We start from the raw sequence: 20,208 nt of genomic DNA on the forward strand, positions 1-20,208 counted from the left end.
AACGGAACGACCGTGCTCACCACGGCCTCACCGCTCCCAGCTCCTCCTCACACTTACACGCAGCGACGACCATGGCGATGGCGAGCTTGAAGTTGTTGCTCGCCGCTGTGAAGCTATATGTGCTCGAGGTATTGTAGCCGAAACCATTGCAGTGGCACACCAGCGCCATGCTGGTGAAGGACGGCTGGGCTAAGTGTACGATCAACGGCGCTGCAGACTCGGAAGGATAGAAGTGATCTCTAGTGGACACCATGTCTGCCTCCAAGGGGAAGAGGGAAGAGTCGCAATGACGGTGCAGGCGAAGTCGGCTAAAGAGAACGGCGCGACGAAGCGCGTGTGGTGCGTAGCGTAGTGTTCTGTGGTGGAGGGTGCAGTAAGATCAGGCATGTCGACACGACTGCGCCGAGGAGTACGCCTGGGAAGGAAGGCTCCGCCGAGGGCGATGACAGAGTAGGACAAATGTCTATCATCCTTTACGTTTCGCTGACCATTGCGAACGTGGAAACGGGAGGTCGATCCGGTCTCGAGAATTCTGCACCGCCGGATAGAAAGAAAAAAAACGCTCTGGGCAAGGCTGTCCACGAACAGCGCGGCGACAACCCAACTGGCGAGGAAGATCTGCCTCCGCGGCGGCGGCTGTGCGTGAAATGAGGACAGCGGCAACGTTTCATGCCCGACCTTGCAGACGATGGGATAGAGCGTGACCGGGAGGTCGATGGCCTGCGAGCATTGTCAATCAGCACGTGCAAACACAGGAAACGACGCTGGGGGGCGGTGTCGTGCAGCGTGCCAACGGCGACGCTGATGGCCTACGAATGTGACTCTTCCGAATCGCTGGGCAGGGTGAGGGCACGGCTTGCCCAGTATGATGCCTATTGCCATTTCGAGGAGTATCCACACGACAAGAACGCGGTCGAAAGGATGGACAGACCTCTTAGCGGTGACACGTCAGCCTCGTCGGCGGCCTTGCTTGCTGTACAGCGTCTAAGCATTGGTTCAGAGACGCCGTCGGAGACAGCTGTTGCTTTTAGATTCTCGAACGAAAGAAAACCCCTCAACGATGCTCCATCTCCAGATTCCTCCAGCTGCCACTTTCCACGTCCCCTATGCCGTCCTCTGGTGGACCGTACGGCTTTCCATGATCTCCTGAGGTCGCCTCGAGATGCAGAATCTCTGCGTCAGCATCCCTTCTCCCCAGGCACGTCACATCTGCCTCCCTCTTTCCACTCTTCCTCCTCCTCTCTGGGCCCATGTCCATGACCTATTTTCGCAGGCTCATACAAGTGTGTTGTCGTTCACGACGACCACGACTAGGAAAGATTTCTTGAATTTGCGTCGAACTGGCATGCGACCAACCCGACGTGATTGGACGGGAAGAAGATCTTTAGTGTCTTCCAGGTTGCGCCATGGACGAGCAAAAAGTCCCCACTGGCGTAAGCCCTGAGAAAATCCGCTAGATCTCCTCGTGCACTTTGCATCGATGTTCCCTCTTTGGGATCGAAGCACATCATATCAATTGCCTCGCCGTTCAGACTTGGGATCTAACCCACGGAAAGCTGTTGCCATGACATCTATGCTGCGTTTGAATTTCTTGCCTCTGCCTCTTTCAGAAATTTTGGCCCCTTTGGACCCCACTGCACACATCTCTTGATGTTTTTAGCCATTCCACAGAGCTCGCTGAAATTATCACAATCACATCAAGATTTCGCGTTTCAGATTCTCTCCGCTGTCCGCGTAACCCGCTCCCATTGGCTGCAAAGACATTTCTGCTGTCATTCCGGATGCTCACCCCATCAATGCATACGGAACTCCGTATTGCTCTTGCTTACGTGCCGGCGGTCAAAAATGGCCTACCGAAGATCTTCTGTGATGCCTGTCGAATAACAGTGTGCCATGCAAGAAGACCATGCAAATCACCACCTGATTCTCCCTTCCACCAAGCATTTGTGGTGGGTATGCAGAAACAGGTCAGGATGACGCACCCGACTCCCATGGTTCACCCTATAACGTGACCCTATCGGGTGGACTTCGCACGGACACCGATATCTGGACCTTTACTTCCGACGACGTGGGTACGACACAAGGCTCCGCGCGTAAATTCGCTTAGCCTTTTCGATGTGGAGATCCCATGGTTCATGGCTTCAAGGTTCCCGCTAGCTTAGGCACGGCGCTGCCCATGGCTTTTGCCTAATAATTGAGCTGAATAATGAGACACCCGTTTCCATACTTTCCGCATTTCATTCATGCGACCGAGTTGAGGCTTGGGCTTCTCTTGCTTTCTTTTTTTGGTTTCGATCTGGCTGCAGTGCACCATGGGCAGAGGCAGGCACAAGCCGAAGAAAGGGTTCGCCTGGCTAGTATTTGCGCGGCGTACGGCAATTGGGCGTGCCATTCTTACCGATTTCAAGCGGTCTCTTTGTGTACGTCGTGCGGTTTGGACTGCTCTGCTCCGGATATGCATATCTAGTTCAAAGAAGCCCCGTCCAAGCAATCCTTCGGACGGTCAGCAGACAATGGCGAACGCTTGTGAGGGCCCCACGCAGCCACCTTCAGTCTGTTCACAGAGTGCCCTGCGTCTGCCTTGGGGTAGGTAGGAAGTCTTGGTCTCCTCTGATTGTCCGTCGTCAGCTCCGCTCAAGGGCCTAAGCAATCGGGCGGCGGCAGAGCGTCCTTTCTGGAAGACGGACGCAGCGCACTAGGGTGAAGGAAGTGCTTTGCTACACTTGTATGCGACGTAACCGACGCTGGCTGCTCCGCATATAAGCCTCGGAAGAATTTGCAATTGATCAAGTGCAGTCTTAGCACTGCAGCGTCTCAAGGTTAACGTCTAGGCAAAAGAGACTGATGAGCTGCACGTCCGCAAGGCGTACATGGCAAGCCCCGGAAGATTGGTTGACAGAGGAAGCCCGGCGCGTCAAGCGCGCTTCTGATTGGCCGCTGCAAGCCTCTCCCGCACTCCATCAGCACCAAAACCACATCCTGGCGTGTGCTGGATGCGGGATTCAGAAGGGCAGCCCACGGCCCTTTGGAACTCGTTCGCGGCTTGGGATCGGAACTAAAGTCGACGTCCGTTTGCTATAAGTCTTTGCCTGCTCCATTATGATTCGGCCTGCGCGGGGAGCTCTTCTTCTTTTGCCAGCGTGATCTCGTTTAGCAGACGTCCGTCGCGCGACCAGCTATTAGCCCCCAAGGGCTTGGGTCATTTCCAGTCCAGGTCAGCGGCTACAGGCGTCCGCTGCACCTCAGCCGCGGTCGCGCTTCAGTGGCCACCATCATTAAGGAGACGGCAGTTTATCATACCCGTCGAATCGCATCAACCGCTCCAAAATCAAGCGCTTTTTGGTCTACAGACGCGTAGAAGCATCCGGTTTTCTCTCGTGTGCATGTGCTAGTCATCAGGCATGGCGATGACCACAACGCTGGTAAATCTTCCATTGGTTCACGTCAAAATGTGGTAGCTTGAGCATCTAATAATTCTATGCCACAGGTGCCTAGTCCGTCGCTGAACTCTTCTTTCTCGCCGTATACAGATTCTCCTTCGTCTCCCGCTCCGTACTCCGTAGCCTTTAGACCTATGAACAGGTGGGAGCTTCGGCCCCTCGTCTACCTGCTAGACATGCGCTGACATGTCCGTTCCAAACAGACAATCGACCGGCTCAGAGAAGGACTCTCTAGCGCCTCCTCCCTCGCCGTATCCAGCTACAGTCGATCCCTCCCCAGTAGAGTCTAACGACTCTCACTCGACCGACGTCACGGACATCGATGCCGAAGATGTGCACAGCCCAAGTCATGCCGATGGTCTGAAATCGCCCGACATCGAGATAATCAGTCCTGCGAGCGGCATGAGCGCTGAAGACGTGTCGGTATGTTGGGCCAGATCGTGTCCGGGCGCGGAGCTGACATATCTCTAGCCTCTACCGCATATCGACACAAACATTATCATCAAGGACTCGGAAGACGGTCAGCCGCAGTCGGTTATACATGCCCCGACCGGATTCAAGCAATTTGTTTGTGCCTCAAAGCCGTAATTTGATTCATGTATTGACCTTGGCAGGATACAAAGAAGACGGCCGTGGCCAGACACAGTCGACGAGGCTCATCGCCGTCAGAAACATCCGAGCATACTGCCGTAGTTTCCCCAACAACGCCAGAGAGCGCAGATCGACCTGAAGAAAAGGTGCGGCTTCACGGCAGTACTCTATGCGCTGTGCTTACGTTCTTTAGAAACAGCATCTGCGTGACAGTGCTCCTCCATTAAATACCCAAGTCCTACCAGCTCGGTTGGGATCTGGCGGTACTCCACGCGCGTCAACAATCCAAGAAGCAGAGGAGGAGTGGAGAAGAAGATCATGGGCTAGCAATAAGAGCCAAAGTCTAGAAGGTAGCCCACATCATCCCAGAGCAACTTGATGCACCCTTGCTAAATACGACAGATATTGCGGAGGCTGACGACCATGAACGCTCTGACACGGCATATGCTGCCGGCCAAGTCGGAAGTATCGGAGAGGCTCTCAAGAGTCTGAACTCGGCGGAAAAGGAAGTTGCCTCCCTTAAGACTGCACTGAGCGAATGCTGGACCTTGTGCAATACCCTTGCAAACCTCAGCTCCATGCATCGCGAACGTATGTTCAGCTTTTCCGGCAGTGGCGACGTCCAGGAGCAAGCTTGGAGAAGCTGCTGGAAACTATGCCAAAATCTGTACGAGAGCCGAGACGAAGACCACAATAGCCAGGTCCGGCCAACACTCGAGTTGTGTCGGGAGTTCTGCCAGGCTCTCTTTGAGGCGCGTCAGCGTGGTGATGAAGTAACAGACTCCATCCTACGCGTGAGCTTCGAGCTTAACAACCACCTTTACAACATCCATGATCGAAATCTACCTGACGCTTTTCGAGAGCGAACCTTAGATTTTTATCTTACAATGTGCCACCGGCTAATGAAACAGCGAACCTCTCTTCCCGAAGAGACAGATGCCCTGCTTCGGGCCTGCTGGACGCTTGCCGAACTGCTTTTCAGTCTCAGGCAAAACAATCGCGATAGTCGAGCCGTAGATGAGGAATTATTGGGCTCAGCGGTGCAGGCCTGCTGGGATTTGTGCGATTTATTTCGCGAAGGCTGGACGCAAATACGACCAGAGCGAGGCACGCCCCGACCAACAAAGACCACTTTTCAGCCCAACCCATTTCCTAGCAATCTCAGCCAGTCAACTAGCTCACGTCCCGAATCCTCAGCATCGGGCACGTTTCATTCAGTTGACTCATTTCCCCCTGAAACCCCAACAACCATTTACGATGATAGGGACGACATGTCACCAGCGGAGATGGCCGTCCCAAATATTCTAGTACTTGGCCCGGAGAATCCGCGATGGTCGTCGAATAATTCAGTGACAGGCTCCATGTCGGGATATTCTGAATCATCGCAACGCACCGCGCGATCGGCATCCCGAGCTCTCCAACACACCCCTCCTCCCGTTGTTCAGCAAGACTCAGAAGATCCGAATCTCCTACGGCTGAAGACTTTGATAGTCAAAGCGGCTTTGAACATAGGCTTTGGTCGACAATCCCCGACAACGTTGACGGCCTTCGTGAAAACACTTCCTTCCACGGCATTTGGTACACAGTCGTGGCAGATGAAACTGTTCGAGTCTTACAGGAAACTTGTCCTGACTGACCCTAGTCTCCGTGGTGACCATAGGACTATACTACCTCAGGGCAGGCGCATGTCTGCATCGGAAATTGGTCGGGCAGTTCAATGGATGTCCCGTAACGAGTCCTTCTCGTGGTTCAAAGACCTCTTTAAGCTTGTCTTTGGCTTCGGCCCGGAGGAAGCTGCGGGTAAGAAAGGTGTTGGCGTGCAAATATGAACGTTTACGTTTCTTGGATTGCTGCGACATCGTAGCTTGGCGGCTCAGTTTGAAATTGGGATGCGAAAATTTTGGCGCCATATACCCCCCCGAGTTTTGTCAGTCATTTCGAGTGTACTTCAAATCAGAATCTAAATCGTCGCTGTGTCTCAATCTTTGACGCGCATTGGTCTTCTATATCTCGAGTGATCCCACGGATTTGCGGTACAGCAGCCTGGGGCTGAAGAACTCAAGAGGACACCCCCAACTTCCTTCTTCGTCCTAGCGTGGCGCTGCCCTTGATCTCACGGACCTCACGACACTTTATCGTGATCAATCCTTGGGCTCCAAATGGACAACCGCTCATGATCGACGGGTTGCACCCGTTCTCGCCTAAATGCTTAGTTCTCCTGGCTCCAGTCAGCGGTTCCAAAAGGCGCTGTTGTACCAGTCCGTACTCCTTCATTTCCAAGGCACGTCGCACGACCGGCTGCAGTCCGAGGGCTTGGAGGCCAATCAAATGATAAAGATGTCCCAATAAGTCTGCCTGTGCATTCGCATCTGGCATGATCTCCGTAGAAAAGAAATGCGCCACCCACGGCCAGATGCTGGCCCGGAGAGCTTAGATCTTTGAGGACTTGCATATAGGCGGGTGGTAGACTTAAAGACCTACTTTATCAAGATCCCATAGGTGCAGATCATATTCATCGCCTCCAGGATCACCAGGCTTTCGTCCAACGATTCTGTATGCTGGAACCGGAGTCCTACCATATATCGTTAAGATTTAGAGCACGCGCGATGGTCTTGCTGCATGCTGAGGTCCCTAATGACCCGTCCTGGGAAGACTAAAGATGTTTCATTGACTAAGCCATCCCCTTCTATTCTGTCACTACTAGGCGGCGCCTGCCGATGAGCATCGCCTGTCGGGTCTATATAAGAAACGTCCGGCTCTTCCAAAAATCAAGCAGCTAGCACAGTTTGCCGCTTGCCCTCATTTCCCGACCTTTTAATCTCCCACTTGAGCCTTCTGTTTGTGGCCAAGCACATTCTCCCGTCAACATGCGCTTCTTCTTGGCATTGCCCTTCATTTTCTCCGCAGCAACAGCTATTCCAACCACGTTGAAAGTGGTTGCGAGACAATCGAGCACGACCTGCGGTAGCACATCCTACAGTGCTTCCGATGGTCAGTTTCAAGACAATCCCTTTCCCAGTGTCTGGAGATTAACGTAGTGACGAAAGTTTTGGCCGCTGCTGATGCAGCATGCCAATACGTGCAGGATGGCACGACTGCGGGCGGCTCAAAGTATCCGGAGAGGTACAACGATTACGAAGGCTTCACCTTTGACGGCGTGGACGGTCCGTACTACGAGTTCCCGATTCTGTCTGATGGCGAGATTTATGATGGAGGTGAATCGTCTGAAAGCTGGTTCGTTGCAAAGTCCAAGCTCACACATGAACAGGTTCACCAGGCGCGGACCGGGTGGTTATCAATGGCAACTGTGATTTTGCAGGCGTTATAACTCACACCGGCGCAGACAATAATGATTTTGTCGGCTGCTCTGGGACTAGCTAAGTCCGTGGAATGTGGTTCGAAACATCAGATGTCCTTGAGGTCGTTTAGAGCTACCTAATCGCCCCCTCTTGTTATGAGCCAGAGAAATTGACGTTATCTTCATTTGAATTCGCCATTGAACCACATCACAGCATGAATTTGATCAAATGACGAGCCAACTGAGTGCATAAGACTCATAAGTCAATCTCAAAACTTTAATTGTTGCTCAAGTTGTTGCTTGGAGGGCAAGTAATGGAAGTCGCGCTAAGGTGGTTAAGCGCTTTGCTACAAAGTCCTCAGCCAAAGTTGGACAGTTTCCCACTCGCCTCCTTTTATCTCCGTGTCTGTCAGCTGTGCATGATCGAAAATTCAGAGCATACCGTGTTCACAAATGGTACAACCAGATGTGAAGAACCAGGGTTGCTCTTACTATGTGTAGGAGCAGGCAGTCATTCGCGCCAATATCACATGTAATATTAGACAAAAAGTCAGGATCTCACTCAAATGTCGTTACGAAATGATGTTCAATAGATCACTCTTTTCTTCTCTTCTCGGTGATCGACCACCAAAATTTAGACCGGCTTTCATCGGCCTGTACATTCACGTAACCTACGCTAATCATTCTCGTTGGAGCGAAGACGAAGCTGATAGCACGAAGAAGCCGTCAGACTGGAGCAAATGATATGTGCGAACCTCTCAGCTAATGGTTTATTTTCGTGTTTTTCTTCGCCTTGCTTCCCTCTTGTTCTTCCATCTTTCTCTTCTCCGCTTGCCTGGAGCTTTTGCGAGTGCCTTCGCGAGGGGCTTGCCTTTCCTTCTTGCCCTTCTTGAAAGTCTTGCCCTTATTAGTCTATGGTTACTCGCCGCATGGATCTCTACACACCCTGGTCTTTTTCCCTTTTGTTTTCTGCTCCTGCTTCTGTGGAGCTTGATTCTCCTTGTCACTCTTATCGCCTGAGTGCTCCCTTGGTTCGGTCCTTTTATCACTCATCACAGAATTTTCGAGCTCCTTCTGTTTCTGTTCTTCTGACTTAGGTTGAGGGGCTCCCTTTTTGGGTTCATTTTTGGATCCGCGCTCATTCTCATAGCCACCGCCTCTCCTTTCGTATTCCTTGGAAAGCTCCGCCGCCTATGAGATTCAGCATCGGGATATATGAACAAAGATTCCGCAAAGCCGACCTTCCACGCGGACCACTGGCCTTTGCCGCCTCCATCTGAGTTTGGCTTCTGCTTAATCTCTGTGCCAGGCCATGTTAACTATGGACCTGCAAGTGACGAGAATGCAGAAAGTATTCACCTTCCTTCACTTCCTCACGCAGTTTTGGGTCGGTGGGTTTCCCTTTAGAGGATGGCATTTCAGCTCAATGAAAAGAAGAGAAAGAAGATACACAGATTGAGAGCGAGATTTCGCTTCATTATTGGCCCTTTCCATATGTAAAGTCAGTAAGAGTTGCCCTGAATAAGTCATGATGTCAGAATGTCCGCGCCACATTGTCCCTGGCTTGAGATCTATCCACTTGCCTCTCATGTGTAGATCAGCGTTTTCTTTCCCTCCCAGCATATGTTCTCCGCGCATTTCATGGATACAAGATGTAATGTCGAGGTCCTACGGACATCTTAGAAGTTGCCGTTTCCAAAACAGGAAATCCACAATGCGTTGAGACTAACAGTCTTAAGATCGGAACTAAGGCGGAACTCTTTTCCTCATTCTCAAGCATATTATGTCAAGTATTACCAAGAAAATCATCAAAAGTGAGGAGAGAGAATGATTTATCCAATCATTTTCTGCTTCAGTAAGAAACTCCTTACAGAGCATCACCAAGAATTTGATGATCGCAACAATCAATCAATTTTGGTAATTGTAGCTGGAGAGCTTGGAACTCCCTTGTTTCTGATCATTTCGAAACATGCTGAAAGCTACATAGGTCAAGTTATTGTCCCTCTTCGTCAAAATATATTTCAATAAAAACAAAGGTAATGCTTCGAAAAGAAGCGGGCTGAGTAGTCGATATCTCGTCGGCGGAGTACACGGGACTTCCAAAGTCGAGTTCTCGACCAGGCTCAGAAGTTCGATCAAATCACTGGTTGTTCCGGCATATACAATCTGCCAGGGATGCAAATTGAGTTATCCGAAGTTGTACCTGTTGCTCGAGTAATACGATCTATTCATAGGCGGTTTGAGGGTGGGCCACAACAATAGCGGGCGACAGTCAAGCCAAGCCTTGTTCACTGAACGATTGGATGTTCGCGATCGATTGAGAGGTCGGAACGAAACACGCGGGACTCTCTTAATACTGTAATGTTCGTGGATTTTCTTAATTTGAAGCTTCCTTCGGCGTGGTTTCCTCTGATCGCACGACGGCTTATGCGCTGAACAGTTGGAGCCACTCAGCCGCCGTCACAGACGTCCAAACCATTGCTAAGGTAGTCGTGGAAATCGCACTTGTAGAAAGAAATGTTGCTTGCGAGGCCTTGTATACTGTCGGCGAGATGATATCATATACTGCTTGCAGAGGTGATCAACGGGGTTGAAGGAATAGTCATCAAGAAGGAAATGTAGACTGTGAAAAACTTAACAATGGTCTCTTTCGCGATCCACAGCGTAGAATCCAGAAGTATGAAGTCGTAATTTTAGAGGGGAAGTAATTCTCGTAGGATGTGAAGAAAACACTCAAGAACTGATCAGGGATACCTTTCCAACCTGTACGAGGATGGTTTACACGACACTTGCACTGGCGCTATAATGGAACCACTCTGTGGATATTTTCATATGACATCATGCCATTTACGACTAACAATTTGATAAATTACAAAAGTCCAAGTTTGATATATGCTGTGACGCTGAATGTCTACATAGGGTGTTGGCCTTTTTCCTCGTCAGCAATGTCGCGATTAGCTTGCAAAGCTCTCTGACGAGCTTTCTCCTGCGCCGCACCGCGCCCACCTCCTGCCACGCTGCTTGATCGACTTCCAGGAAGCGCCAGACTGCCTCTTCTGCTGTTTGGTGTGGCGTAGCTTTGTCTTCGGCTGCCGTATGCGCCAGAAATCATGCTAACTCTCCTGCTACCACCTTCGGGGTTCTTACGAGCATTGCTAAGCTGTTCTGCGAATGGGGAGCGCTTCCTAAGAACAGGACCTTTCCAATAAATGACGTACACCGCAGCAACAAGAAGAGAAGCTATGCATGCTAGGATTGTAGAAGCGTACTGCAATGGTTTATCACCAATGTTCGAGTAAAACGGTACCGCGGGAAGAGTGAGAACACCAGCAAGGAAGTCACGCGACCATCCATTGCCTCCAGTTGCCGATGCAGAATACGGACCATATGCGCAGATCATATAATCGATCGTCGCCATATAAATCGCATAGTTTGCGATACCAATGATGGCAGAAGCTATCATGCTGCCTATCCAGTGAATCGGCGGTCCTTGCGTGGTCCACGCGAAAATAAATAGACCAATGGGCAGGCAGGGTGCTGTGTACAAAAGCCACCACAAACGAGACTCGTACTGTGCAATTTCATCATCCGGCTTTTCTCGGCGTTCTTTTATGTTTCGCTTGATTGCTGGGATGAACGAAAGCCAGGCGATGAAGTAGCCGATGAGGATTGGGATGAAGGCAAGACCAAGCGTCAGAGAGTCGAAACCCCATTGCTTGTACACAAGGCTGTAGGATTGCAGAAACATGAAAATGAGAGCGTCGCTGAACCCACTGAGGAGTGATAGAGTCAGCACGATCGGCTCCGTCAGAAACATCCTGAAAGGACGAATCCAGGTGACCAGAATCTCCCGGACAGAGAATCGTTCCTTCCAGGGCGTAAGTTCGTTTGGCCCGTACACGTTTGGCTGCACGCCAGTCTTTCTCCTCTTCTTCGCAATCCTGTCCATCAACACGGTCGATCGTGTTTCGGGAACAAAAATCAGATGGACCAGCTGTACAACGCCGCCGAATATGAGCTGGATCCAGATTGTCCATCGCCAGGAGCAGAATTTCTCGACAAAGCCACCAACCACAGGGCCAAGTGCTGATCCTCCAACGGAAGAGAAGACAACGTAGGCGACTGCGTACTGCTGATGCTCAGAGTCCCACATGTCTGCAATCATTCCCAAGGTCACCGAACCACCTGCGCTGGACAATCCACCCAGGAATCGACCAACCAGGAGGCTGCCAAAATTTGGAGCCAGCGCCACAGGAAGCTGCCAAACGTTGACCAAGAACAAGCTGAGTTGGAGAATTGGCTTTCGACCAAGTTCCTCTGACCATGGCGCCCAAAGCTCGCAGCCGAAGGCATAGGCAACCAGAAAGATCATGGCGCCACATCTAGCCGCTTGTGCACTAACATGGAAATGCTCTGAAATACCCGTGATACCATTCGAGTATAAACTGGTGTTGAAATTCATCGAAACCTGGATCCAGAAGATGACTGTCAAGATAACCCATTTCTTCCATTCGGCTGGCACCATTGTATTAGTGATATTAGCGATAGACATAGTTGGCGAACATACGAAAGCTGTACCCGAGTTCATCCATACAATCCTCCTCCGTAATCTCTATCTTGTCATCCGGTAGCTCGTGAATCTCTTTACCAGTAACAGGATCAAGGGCCTCGGTCTGTTCTGTTTCATGGTCCCCGCGGCTTGATTGATCTGATGCCGTTTCTTTCGCTTCATCATCATGGACAGCACGCGCCGCTGCATGATTTCGTGGCGGTGCTCGCTGTTCCGCCATAATGAAGGTATTACTAACAAGCAACGAGCACGGATGAACTGGATTGGCTAAGGAAATCTCCAAGGCGATTTGACCTAGACCCTTCGCGAAATGCTAAAAGTGAAAAGGCGTGAATTAAATCGCAATGACGTGAGAATTCAACGCAATATATAAAAGCGGCAAGAAAAGCTTGCTAGTCTCGTGGGAATATTCTCCTTTCCATCAAACGGCAGTTAGTGCAAAGGTCCATGGTTACAAACGTCATAGTTAACAGATCATGCAGCTAGGCTGGAACCTCGCACGCCCATGTCAGCCTTGGCGTAGGGTTTACTCGTTTGCAAATGAGCCTTTGTTAGCACCTCAGCACCCAGTTGATCCCTATCGTTCGATGTCAATTTCGACACGGCCTTGAACGTCTTTGCAATCACCTTCCACGCTTGGTTTTGAACCCAGACGTTCGTAGTAATCACTTCTACACCAGGGACACGAGCGAAATAGCCAAAAGGCGGGCATGCGCAGCGACAACGGTGATCTGGGAAGGGATGCTGGTCACAGAGGTGCAGCTGGCAGATGCAAGAGGCGACCTTGGGCGTCATTCCGCGTTTCTGCTAAGCTAAGTTGAGATCCAAGAGTGCCAGGCAATGCCCAAAGCTCACGCAGTAATCCTCCGGTGGCCTCGCCATGCGGGTCACTCTATCTGGTTGGGGACGCCTGCACGGCACGTTCGGGATCGCGTTCCAGTGTGGACCAGCAACGACGTCATCGGCGCCTGTCTAAAAGTTGCACGGCGGACAAACTGTGCTCCAAGATGCCACACGATCGCGGTAGACGCAGCCGAATGTTCGCTTTGCGCAGAAGCCTGTCCAGCAGCTCTACGCAGGTTCGTTATGATCAGCGCCAGCGGCATTGGCTGCTGAGGCTCTGCTTGAACACAAGCCCGGGTCAAGCTTTTGTGGCCTCAAGCGAGCGCGGTGCCGTGAGTGGAGGAGGCTGCTTGGCGCCAAGGCATCGCGGCGATTTCCTTGTGTTGCGCAAGCGGACATAATTCCGAAAGAATTTTGGCCTTCACCACGTCGACCTCTCTCCTCGTCATGTTCTCCGTCGTTCTCGCCACGCGACGACTCAAGAGAAGAGCTACACTATTTCTTCGCTGCCGTCAATCCAACGGGATATGCACTTGGCCCACGCCTTCCTCTACGGTCATCCCGTTGGCTCAACGGTTATCTTTTACGACGTTCAACAGTTGGAGAGGGCAGCGGGAGCATTTCTGGTATGCCTACTCGCAGAGCCTGTAGTCTTCTGAATCTAAATTATGCATATTCTATGGTATCGTATCAAAATACAGCAGACGCACAAAACACAATCAACGCGTGTCTGCCTACTTCGGCTCCAGATGTCGAGGTATGGTCCACCTCGACTTGGACTTCATCGGAAAAATAGATCTGTATATCTCCCAAGCGCAACATCCGTGCAATCAAAGAATGTGGCATGAAGTCCGTCCCAAGCACCGCCATCTTCCACAAGTTTCAGGTATTTCAGGCGTCTCTCTTCCACTTTTGCCAGCTCTGCAGCGTCCGTAGGCAAGAGACCGGCTTGTGCCAGCATGTCAGCTGGCTTGACGGTTTGCCGGCCTTGCTTGATGACAACGCGTGATATTGCCGAAGCATATATCGATTTCGCATACGTCTCCTTCAGTGTCTTTGCCTTCTCTGCGCTCTCATCGATCATCTTCTTTGTCGCTTCAGGGGTCATGGTCATATCCTGCAAGTACAGAGCAGGCTTGAATTTACCCTTCTCTACGAAATGCGTCACGGCGTAGAACCACTTGTCGCTCCAAGTCAACAATCGGATCCACATTTCATACTCTTTGTATGGCGGGATCTCCTTTCTCCAGATGATCTGTATGCCTCCCAGGATTAACTTGGGTTTTTTGCTGAACGGACTAGTGGCGACGTGATCGCCTAAGATTAACACAGCATAGTTCGCGCGGGTGATGTCTATGTCCGTCAAGTACGTGCTGTTTGACTTGTGGAGGTTGAAATCGGTCTCGAGAAGAGGTGCATGTGAACGTTGAATTGACGGAAGGAAGAGGCAGTTCGGATCAACCGCCCGCTTTGGTCGGCGTGTGAGGCGAACGATGAAAGGGCGAAAGACGCGGTACTGAGGGAGTGAAGCTCAGTCGGCGTATCAAAGCAATACTACCTGGACATATACTCACATGCCACACCCCGAGAAGGTTCTTTACATTTGCGAGTGCCAGAAGGAGAACGACGGTCCTGAAAAGGTTATGATACGTCGGAAGAACGAAAGTGCTTAGATCCATGTTGAGTAGAGCGCGCGGTAGCAATCTGCTGAGTTGTTGCTTTGCCATTGTGAAAGTTTGCCGAATCCTTTATAATATCGAATAGGGGAGAGAACGCGATGATGCGACGAGCGAACACGACTACATCGAAAAAGTCCAACAGCGCTAATCAGAAAGGCTATGTTCAAAGAAGTAAGTACCGCGGCCAACACAAAGAAGACGACTAATCTTTGGACGACGGAGCGTGGCGCGTTCTACAGGCGACTGTGAACGAGCGTCTACGCAAAGAAGACCGCACCATGTTGGGAAGCGAGCGCTGGGACTTTGACGGACGGTACCAGCAGTCCGTCGGAGACGGCCTGATACGAGTTCGTCCGTCCGTCCGCCTTTGTCGGTGAATTGCCCAAGATAGGAAGAACGTGCTGTTGGCAGTGGAGTTGAAATCTTCGGCAGCTAGTTTCAGCTTGCTTGCCAATGTGTGAAGGTTCCGCACTAATTGGGAAGTGGAGTTTCGGCATGTGAAAGTTCTTCCTCAAACATTTTCGGAGCCACGGGGCCAGCGGGACACCAATTCAGCAGCCTCGCCATCATCAAGTCTTCCGGTTGTCCACGCCCAACTTTTTATATTTGAAGCCGATTTTCTCTGTAATGAAGAGAGGAGCACTATTAATCATGAAGCGAAAGGTGTCCCCCTCTTCTAACGAAGCACAAATTGAATGCATTCCTTGCCACGATTGCTTTGGACTAAACAACCAACTGACGCCCCAAAGAGTGATGACAAATTTCTCTGGTCTCATCGTCGCGGATACTGTGACTTGATGCCGATCCATTGTAGTTCCCTGTTCAACATAAGAAGTGAAGCAACAACAATCAACCATCAGGCTACAATCATGTGCAGTTTCAAACTTTCTTAAGGTAAGCTGTGGTCATACTGTAGTACCATCATTCATCATAGTTGGTAAAGGAAGATCAGCGCAACATAAGTCAGAGCAGTATTCTCCGCTGAGAGTGTACCATTACTTTGACCTGCTGCCTTCTGCCCCAAGATAGTTGACGTGCAGGCAAATTTCGCGATTGAATATCGCCTCCAAATTTCCTTACTGAGATCATTAAAAGGCCGTAGAATCATCACAGCCCGGGTTGAGTAAGTTCACGTATTGCATCTTCGAAGAGTTTGCGCAAGCAGCCCCGAACCTCTTGTTATTTCTTTCTCCAGCCTTACGCTCACTGAAAATGGTTGACGAGCTTAGGAGCCGAGAGACCTTAATACTGTTAACACGGAATGGCGACAGGCAAACCCCCACGAGCTGTCCCCGGTCGTTAGCTATAGACGTAGATGCTAGCATGATGGAAAGTGCTCTCGACAGGTAACTTAGACAGGACGTACGCAATATACCAATGAGAGAATTACTTAAGTAGCTTTACCGTCGGTACTGATAATCATTCGCATACTAAAGTACTTTAACTAAGTTCGGAATATCTTTAAGGTGCTTGTGCTCAGGAACTCTGTACTTCAATCTAGATCGTATCCAATCCACCACAGGGTCAAATTTTATTATGCCCAGCTATATGGTCCGCTTTCAAGCCGCTACCTGTTCATAGCATTATTCTGTTACTTGTTTTCTTCATTTATTTGCGTGTCTTCTTTCTCATCCATTTACTTCGCAATGCGTTTTGTTCGCCACTCTGACAGGCTCCTGCGGCGTTCCCACCAGGCGAAAAGGACAAATATGTCTCATAAATCCTCTACTGGTATATACAAGTTCTTATTCCACTTTAAACTTGTTATATACTGCAATAAAACCGCGGCATGCGGATTTAATGACATGCCCCGGAGTCGCTTTCGACCTGTACAAGGCTCTGCTGGCTGTAGTCACCATGAATTTCAATCACGTCGGAGAGAACTACAAGGCTCTCTCATCCCAAGATTTTTTTTGGTTTCGACAGTACAAATTCCGAGATATATTTGAGACGCAGTGACTTTGAAAGAGGGAAGTTCGCCAGAACGTACGGATTTTAGAGGTCGAGGTTGGACCCTGCAGAACAGGGAAGCAAGCTGTTGAACTCCACCTCGTAGGTGGCATGACGGCAGACTTGAGGAAACGTCAAAGCAAAGCCCTCTAACGCAAACATCGTCTTGTTTTCTCCTTCCGCTCCCTTAGATTCATGCTGAGAAAAGGGAATGGCCCTTGGTCTGCCGTGGATGCCCACGGACGCCGACAAGCCTGATTGAGACTAATATCAGCAAGCTCAGCACTGTCCCTCATCATTCTCACGAGCCTCCGCACTCGAAGATTCTACGACCCAACTGAATCTCCTGAACTTCCCACTGACGAGAAGCATCATGCCGGGCTTCAGTATGGCTGGCACCGTTGAGGATCGCCTTTTTCGACGAGAACTCGGGAATATTACCTCCTCGTATGTCAAACCACGAGGCATATATGGTTCAAAGAGCTTCGTGCAAGACCTTGATATCATCAATGAGTTGAACGGACATAGCGGCTGTGTTAACGCCCTGAGCTGGTCAAAATCAGGTCGATTGCTTGCATCTGGTTCTGACGATCGTGTAATCAATATCTACAGCTACCTACCTGACTACGCCAACGCTCAGTTCGATCTTTCCACCCAAATAGACACCGGACATACGAGGAACATCTTCTCTGTCAAGTTTATGCCTCATTCCAACGATCGCACCATTGTCTCTGCCGCTGGAGACGCACAGATTCGGGTGTTTGACATAGAGAGAGCCGCGGTCTTTGACGGAACAAGAGCTCGGCTATCGCAAAATCAGGCAAATTGCAAAGTCTTCAGATCACACAGCGCTGCAGTAAAGAGGATCGTAACAGAAGCCTCGCCATTCTATTTTCTGAGCTGCGCTGAGGATGGTGATGTGCGACAGTGGGATATTAGACAACCAGAGTCGGCATATCCTCGCTCGGCAAGCAGGTACTACGTGAACAGACATGGCCGCTCTAAAGACCATGCACCTCCTCCTCTCATATCGTATGGAGATTACAACATTGATCTGATGACAATCTCATGCTCTCCAAGCCAACCACATTATATCGCTCTGGGTGGTACAGCCTTACACTGCTTCCTTCATGATAGACGTATGACAGGAAGGGACAAATTCAACGAGAGAGGGAGTACCCCTGCGGATGAAAATGAACTGGCAGAGGCAACACGATGTGTACGTGCATGCTTGACGCTGTTACGGAGAGTATGATATCGCGTACTAACCGTAAGCGCTTAGGTTCGTAAATTTGCTCCCTATGGTCAGCCGAAAATGAGGCGGTCGGATCCAAAGTCGATTACAGCATGCAAAATCAGCGACAATAACCCGAATGAGCTTATCGTAAGTTGGAATGGGGATTTCATATACAGCTTTGATATTATGAGGGATTACCAAAACCCAGAAGGACATCAAGGGTTCTCCAGTGGAGCGAGGGGGAGTCGAGCGAAACATAGAGATCGTAAAAGGAAGAGGAAAGAAGCAAGCACGTCAGGGTTATCACAATTGGGCGAGGCTCGTGGGAGCTCGCATCCGCGGACCGAGAGTGGAACGAGTGGCGACAGACAAGAGCTGTCCCTTCTGCTACAAATGGAGGGTGGCGAAAGTGTAGAGATACCCCTTACAGGTCGAGCATTTTCAGGTTCGCGACTTACACGTTCGCAACCGAGAGAGCGCTCTCAAGGAGAAGAAATCGCGCAGCAGGTCCGCCAAGTTCGAAACATGTTATTCAACGTCTCTCAAACAACACATTCCTTCTTCCAACCGGACACAGAGCCTGATGAACCAACCGTGGTACGAAACAGGCTAGATCAAGTACTATCTACAAGCTTGAAGTTACTCGAACAGGTCGACAAGCTCATCAACCAGTGGACGTATCCAATAACTGAATCAAGCAACCAAATTGCTTTCCAGAATAAGCTTCGGGAAGATCGTGCAAAGACTTGGCGTTTTGTGCAAGCATGCGGTACCATTGCCCGCGTAGCGTCTCGAAAGCCTACTGCGACCTGTCCTCGACGTGTATTAGAGCTCTTCGACATGATTAAACCAGCGCCAAGGGAATCGGCCATGCCTCTCGAGAGACATGAACAATTTGGCTATGACTTCATCAAAACAGTGCTGTTGTGGTTGGATAGCGGAGTGGGTGCAGTCCTACGAGGGTTCACACACGATCCCGACGATCCAAACATGTCGTACAAGAGGAGACACCCGGTTTCTCTGGACGCAGATGTTGACGCAATTGACTTAGAGCTGATACCATACTTGCATCGACTTGCGAGTGAAAACGCCGTCGACGACCTGGATGACGATTCACAACAAGGATATATATTCAGAACAGAGGTCGATGCTGTAAACTCTTTGTCAAGGGCTATGAGGATACCATTCGCCGATCTGGCAGGCCGTTCTGCTGAAATGGACGGGCAAGGCCGGGCGTTGACGCAAGATCGAGAGACAGCAGTTAAATTCTGGGCGTATAGGGTCTGTCGTGCTGTGCTTAAGAATGCAGCTATCGATGTCACATACAGCTTGGTGGACACAGCATTTGGCGAATTCGTGGATATGTCTAATAGAGAACATGAGACTGGAACGGATGGATCGTCTGCTGTTGTTACCGAGGAAGATGAGGAAGAAGTAGCACATGAAAATGAGAACATTGGCGATGGCAACGTCTTGAACGCGGACGAAAGCAGTGACAATGACGAAGGGTCCTCTGATGATGAAGACGATGAAGACGACGATGATGACAATGACGAAGAGTCTCCGTTTTTGCTTGGTGGTCCCCGCACAGCGCGATCAAAGATGACAGCTGGGAAAAATGTCCCGTGTCTGACGCACACAAATCGATACGTTGGACATTGCAATGTTGAGACAACGAAGGATGTCAATTTCTACGGTTTGCAGGATGAGTACGTAATATCCGGTTCAGATTGTGGAAATTTCTTTATCTGGGACAAGAAGAGCACAAAGTTGCTGAATATCCTAGAGGGCGACAATGAGGTTGTCAATGTGGTATGTAGCCCCTCCCCGAAAGCTCAGATAGATAGCAGACATACGTCTCTTCATGTTCTGTCTGTCATGTAGGGTTTGATCGGGTTACTGATCTTGCGTCTAGGTGCAAGGACATCCTTACGAGCCTATGATAGCAGTCTCGGGAATCGACAGTACCGTAAAAATATTTGGAGTTGACGCAAGAGCAAGGAAGGATGCTGCGTTAGGAATTGGAATTGAGGAAGTAGATCGATCTAGATTCTCATCCATAGGGCTGAGAGGGCGTCGAGAACGTCTGAGGCGCCAGAGAGATAGACTAGCAGATGAGGAGGTAGGTATTGCCTATACTTCACGGTTTCGTACAGAACCTCGGCCTCCTGAAGGGAACGCAAAGCGACTGATAGGAATGCTTGTATTGTTCTTAAGCTAACAAATGTGTTTAGGTCCAGAGAAACCAAATGCCTAATTCTGCTTTTGATCTTCCGGACGAGCCGGCGACAACAAGTAAATCACCACTAATCACATCTGAGCCTGCTCTCCCACCCCAGCAAGATGATGATGCAGAACCTCCTTGGTATGAAGATGAGGAGTTAATCAAAAGTAAACATGGCCTCCAAAGCCGGCGAAGAATACAGGATGAAGATCGTATTGTAAGTACGAATGACATGGATCGCCGGCGAGGGGCTCGCCAGGGCGGATTTATTACTAGGAGCATGCTGGCTATGCTTGCGCAGCATATGCGTGCCCATGCTGGCGGAGGCGACGATGAGGGTGAAGATGTCGATCCTGAAAACTGTGCTGTTATGTGA

At 50.2% G+C, this 20,208-nt stretch overlaps 6 protein-coding genes across 6 annotated transcripts; 3 read left to right on the forward strand and 3 right to left on the reverse strand.

The window, feature by feature from the left end:
• The first annotated feature begins 3,003 nt into the window (after positions 1 to 3,003).
• Positions 3,004 to 6,216, forward strand: PV09_00583 (uncharacterized protein). The gene is made up of 7 exons (XM_016353343.1): positions 3,004 to 3,422; positions 3,488 to 3,582; positions 3,644 to 3,863; positions 3,912 to 4,007; positions 4,055 to 4,177; positions 4,225 to 4,381; positions 4,434 to 6,216. The coding sequence occupies exons 1-7, from the start codon at positions 3,402 to 3,404 to the stop codon at positions 5,858 to 5,860; spliced, it is 2,139 nt and encodes a 712-aa protein (XP_016218496.1). The 5' UTR covers positions 3,004 to 3,401; the 3' UTR covers positions 5,861 to 6,216.
• Positions 6,217 to 6,640: 424 nt separating this feature from the next.
• PV09_00584 (uncharacterized protein) lies at positions 6,641 to 7,796 on the forward strand. The gene is made up of 3 exons (XM_016353344.1): positions 6,641 to 7,022; positions 7,079 to 7,246; positions 7,300 to 7,796. The coding sequence occupies exons 1-3, from the start codon at positions 6,899 to 6,901 to the stop codon at positions 7,410 to 7,412; spliced, it is 405 nt and encodes a 134-aa protein (XP_016218497.1). The 5' UTR covers positions 6,641 to 6,898; the 3' UTR covers positions 7,413 to 7,796.
• Positions 7,797 to 7,917: 121 nt separating this feature from the next.
• Positions 7,918 to 8,846, reverse strand: PV09_00585 (uncharacterized protein). Its single transcript, XM_016353345.1, has 4 exons — positions 8,689 to 8,846; positions 8,571 to 8,629; positions 8,275 to 8,520; positions 7,918 to 8,226 (listed from the first exon to the last, which is right to left on the reverse strand). Exons 1-4 carry the CDS (start codon positions 8,744 to 8,746, stop codon positions 8,092 to 8,094), a joined length of 498 nt encoding a protein of 165 aa, XP_016218498.1. The 5' UTR covers positions 8,747 to 8,846; the 3' UTR covers positions 7,918 to 8,091.
• A 1,284-nt stretch (positions 8,847 to 10,130) lies between these two features.
• Positions 10,131 to 12,312, reverse strand: PV09_00586 (uncharacterized protein). Its single transcript, XM_016353346.1, has 2 exons — positions 11,897 to 12,312; positions 10,131 to 11,844 (listed from the first exon to the last, which is right to left on the reverse strand). Exons 1-2 carry the CDS (start codon positions 12,117 to 12,119, stop codon positions 10,241 to 10,243), a joined length of 1,827 nt encoding a protein of 608 aa, XP_016218499.1. The 5' UTR covers positions 12,120 to 12,312; the 3' UTR covers positions 10,131 to 10,240.
• A 1,056-nt stretch (positions 12,313 to 13,368) lies between these two features.
• On the reverse strand, positions 13,369 to 14,825 carry PV09_00587 (uncharacterized protein). The gene is made up of 2 exons (XM_016353347.1): positions 14,317 to 14,825; positions 13,369 to 14,258 (listed from the first exon to the last, which is right to left on the reverse strand). Exons 1-2 carry the CDS (start codon positions 14,467 to 14,469, stop codon positions 13,524 to 13,526), a joined length of 888 nt encoding a protein of 295 aa, XP_016218500.1. The 5' UTR covers positions 14,470 to 14,825; the 3' UTR covers positions 13,369 to 13,523.
• A 1,919-nt stretch (positions 14,826 to 16,744) lies between these two features.
• Positions 16,745 to 20,208, forward strand: PV09_00588 (uncharacterized protein; the record flags this gene model as incomplete). The annotated part of the gene is made up of 4 exons (XM_016353348.1): positions 16,745 to 17,590; positions 17,654 to 19,420; positions 19,524 to 19,730; positions 19,843 to 20,208. 4 exons carry the CDS (start codon positions 16,745 to 16,747, stop codon positions 20,206 to 20,208), a joined length of 3,186 nt encoding a protein of 1,061 aa, XP_016218501.1.

This window comes from Verruconis gallopava (genome assembly GCF_000836295.1).
Source record: "Verruconis gallopava strain CBS 43764 unplaced genomic scaffold supercont1.2, whole genome shotgun sequence".
Taxonomy (NCBI): Eukaryota; Fungi; Ascomycota; class Dothideomycetes; order Venturiales; family Sympoventuriaceae; genus Verruconis; species Verruconis gallopava.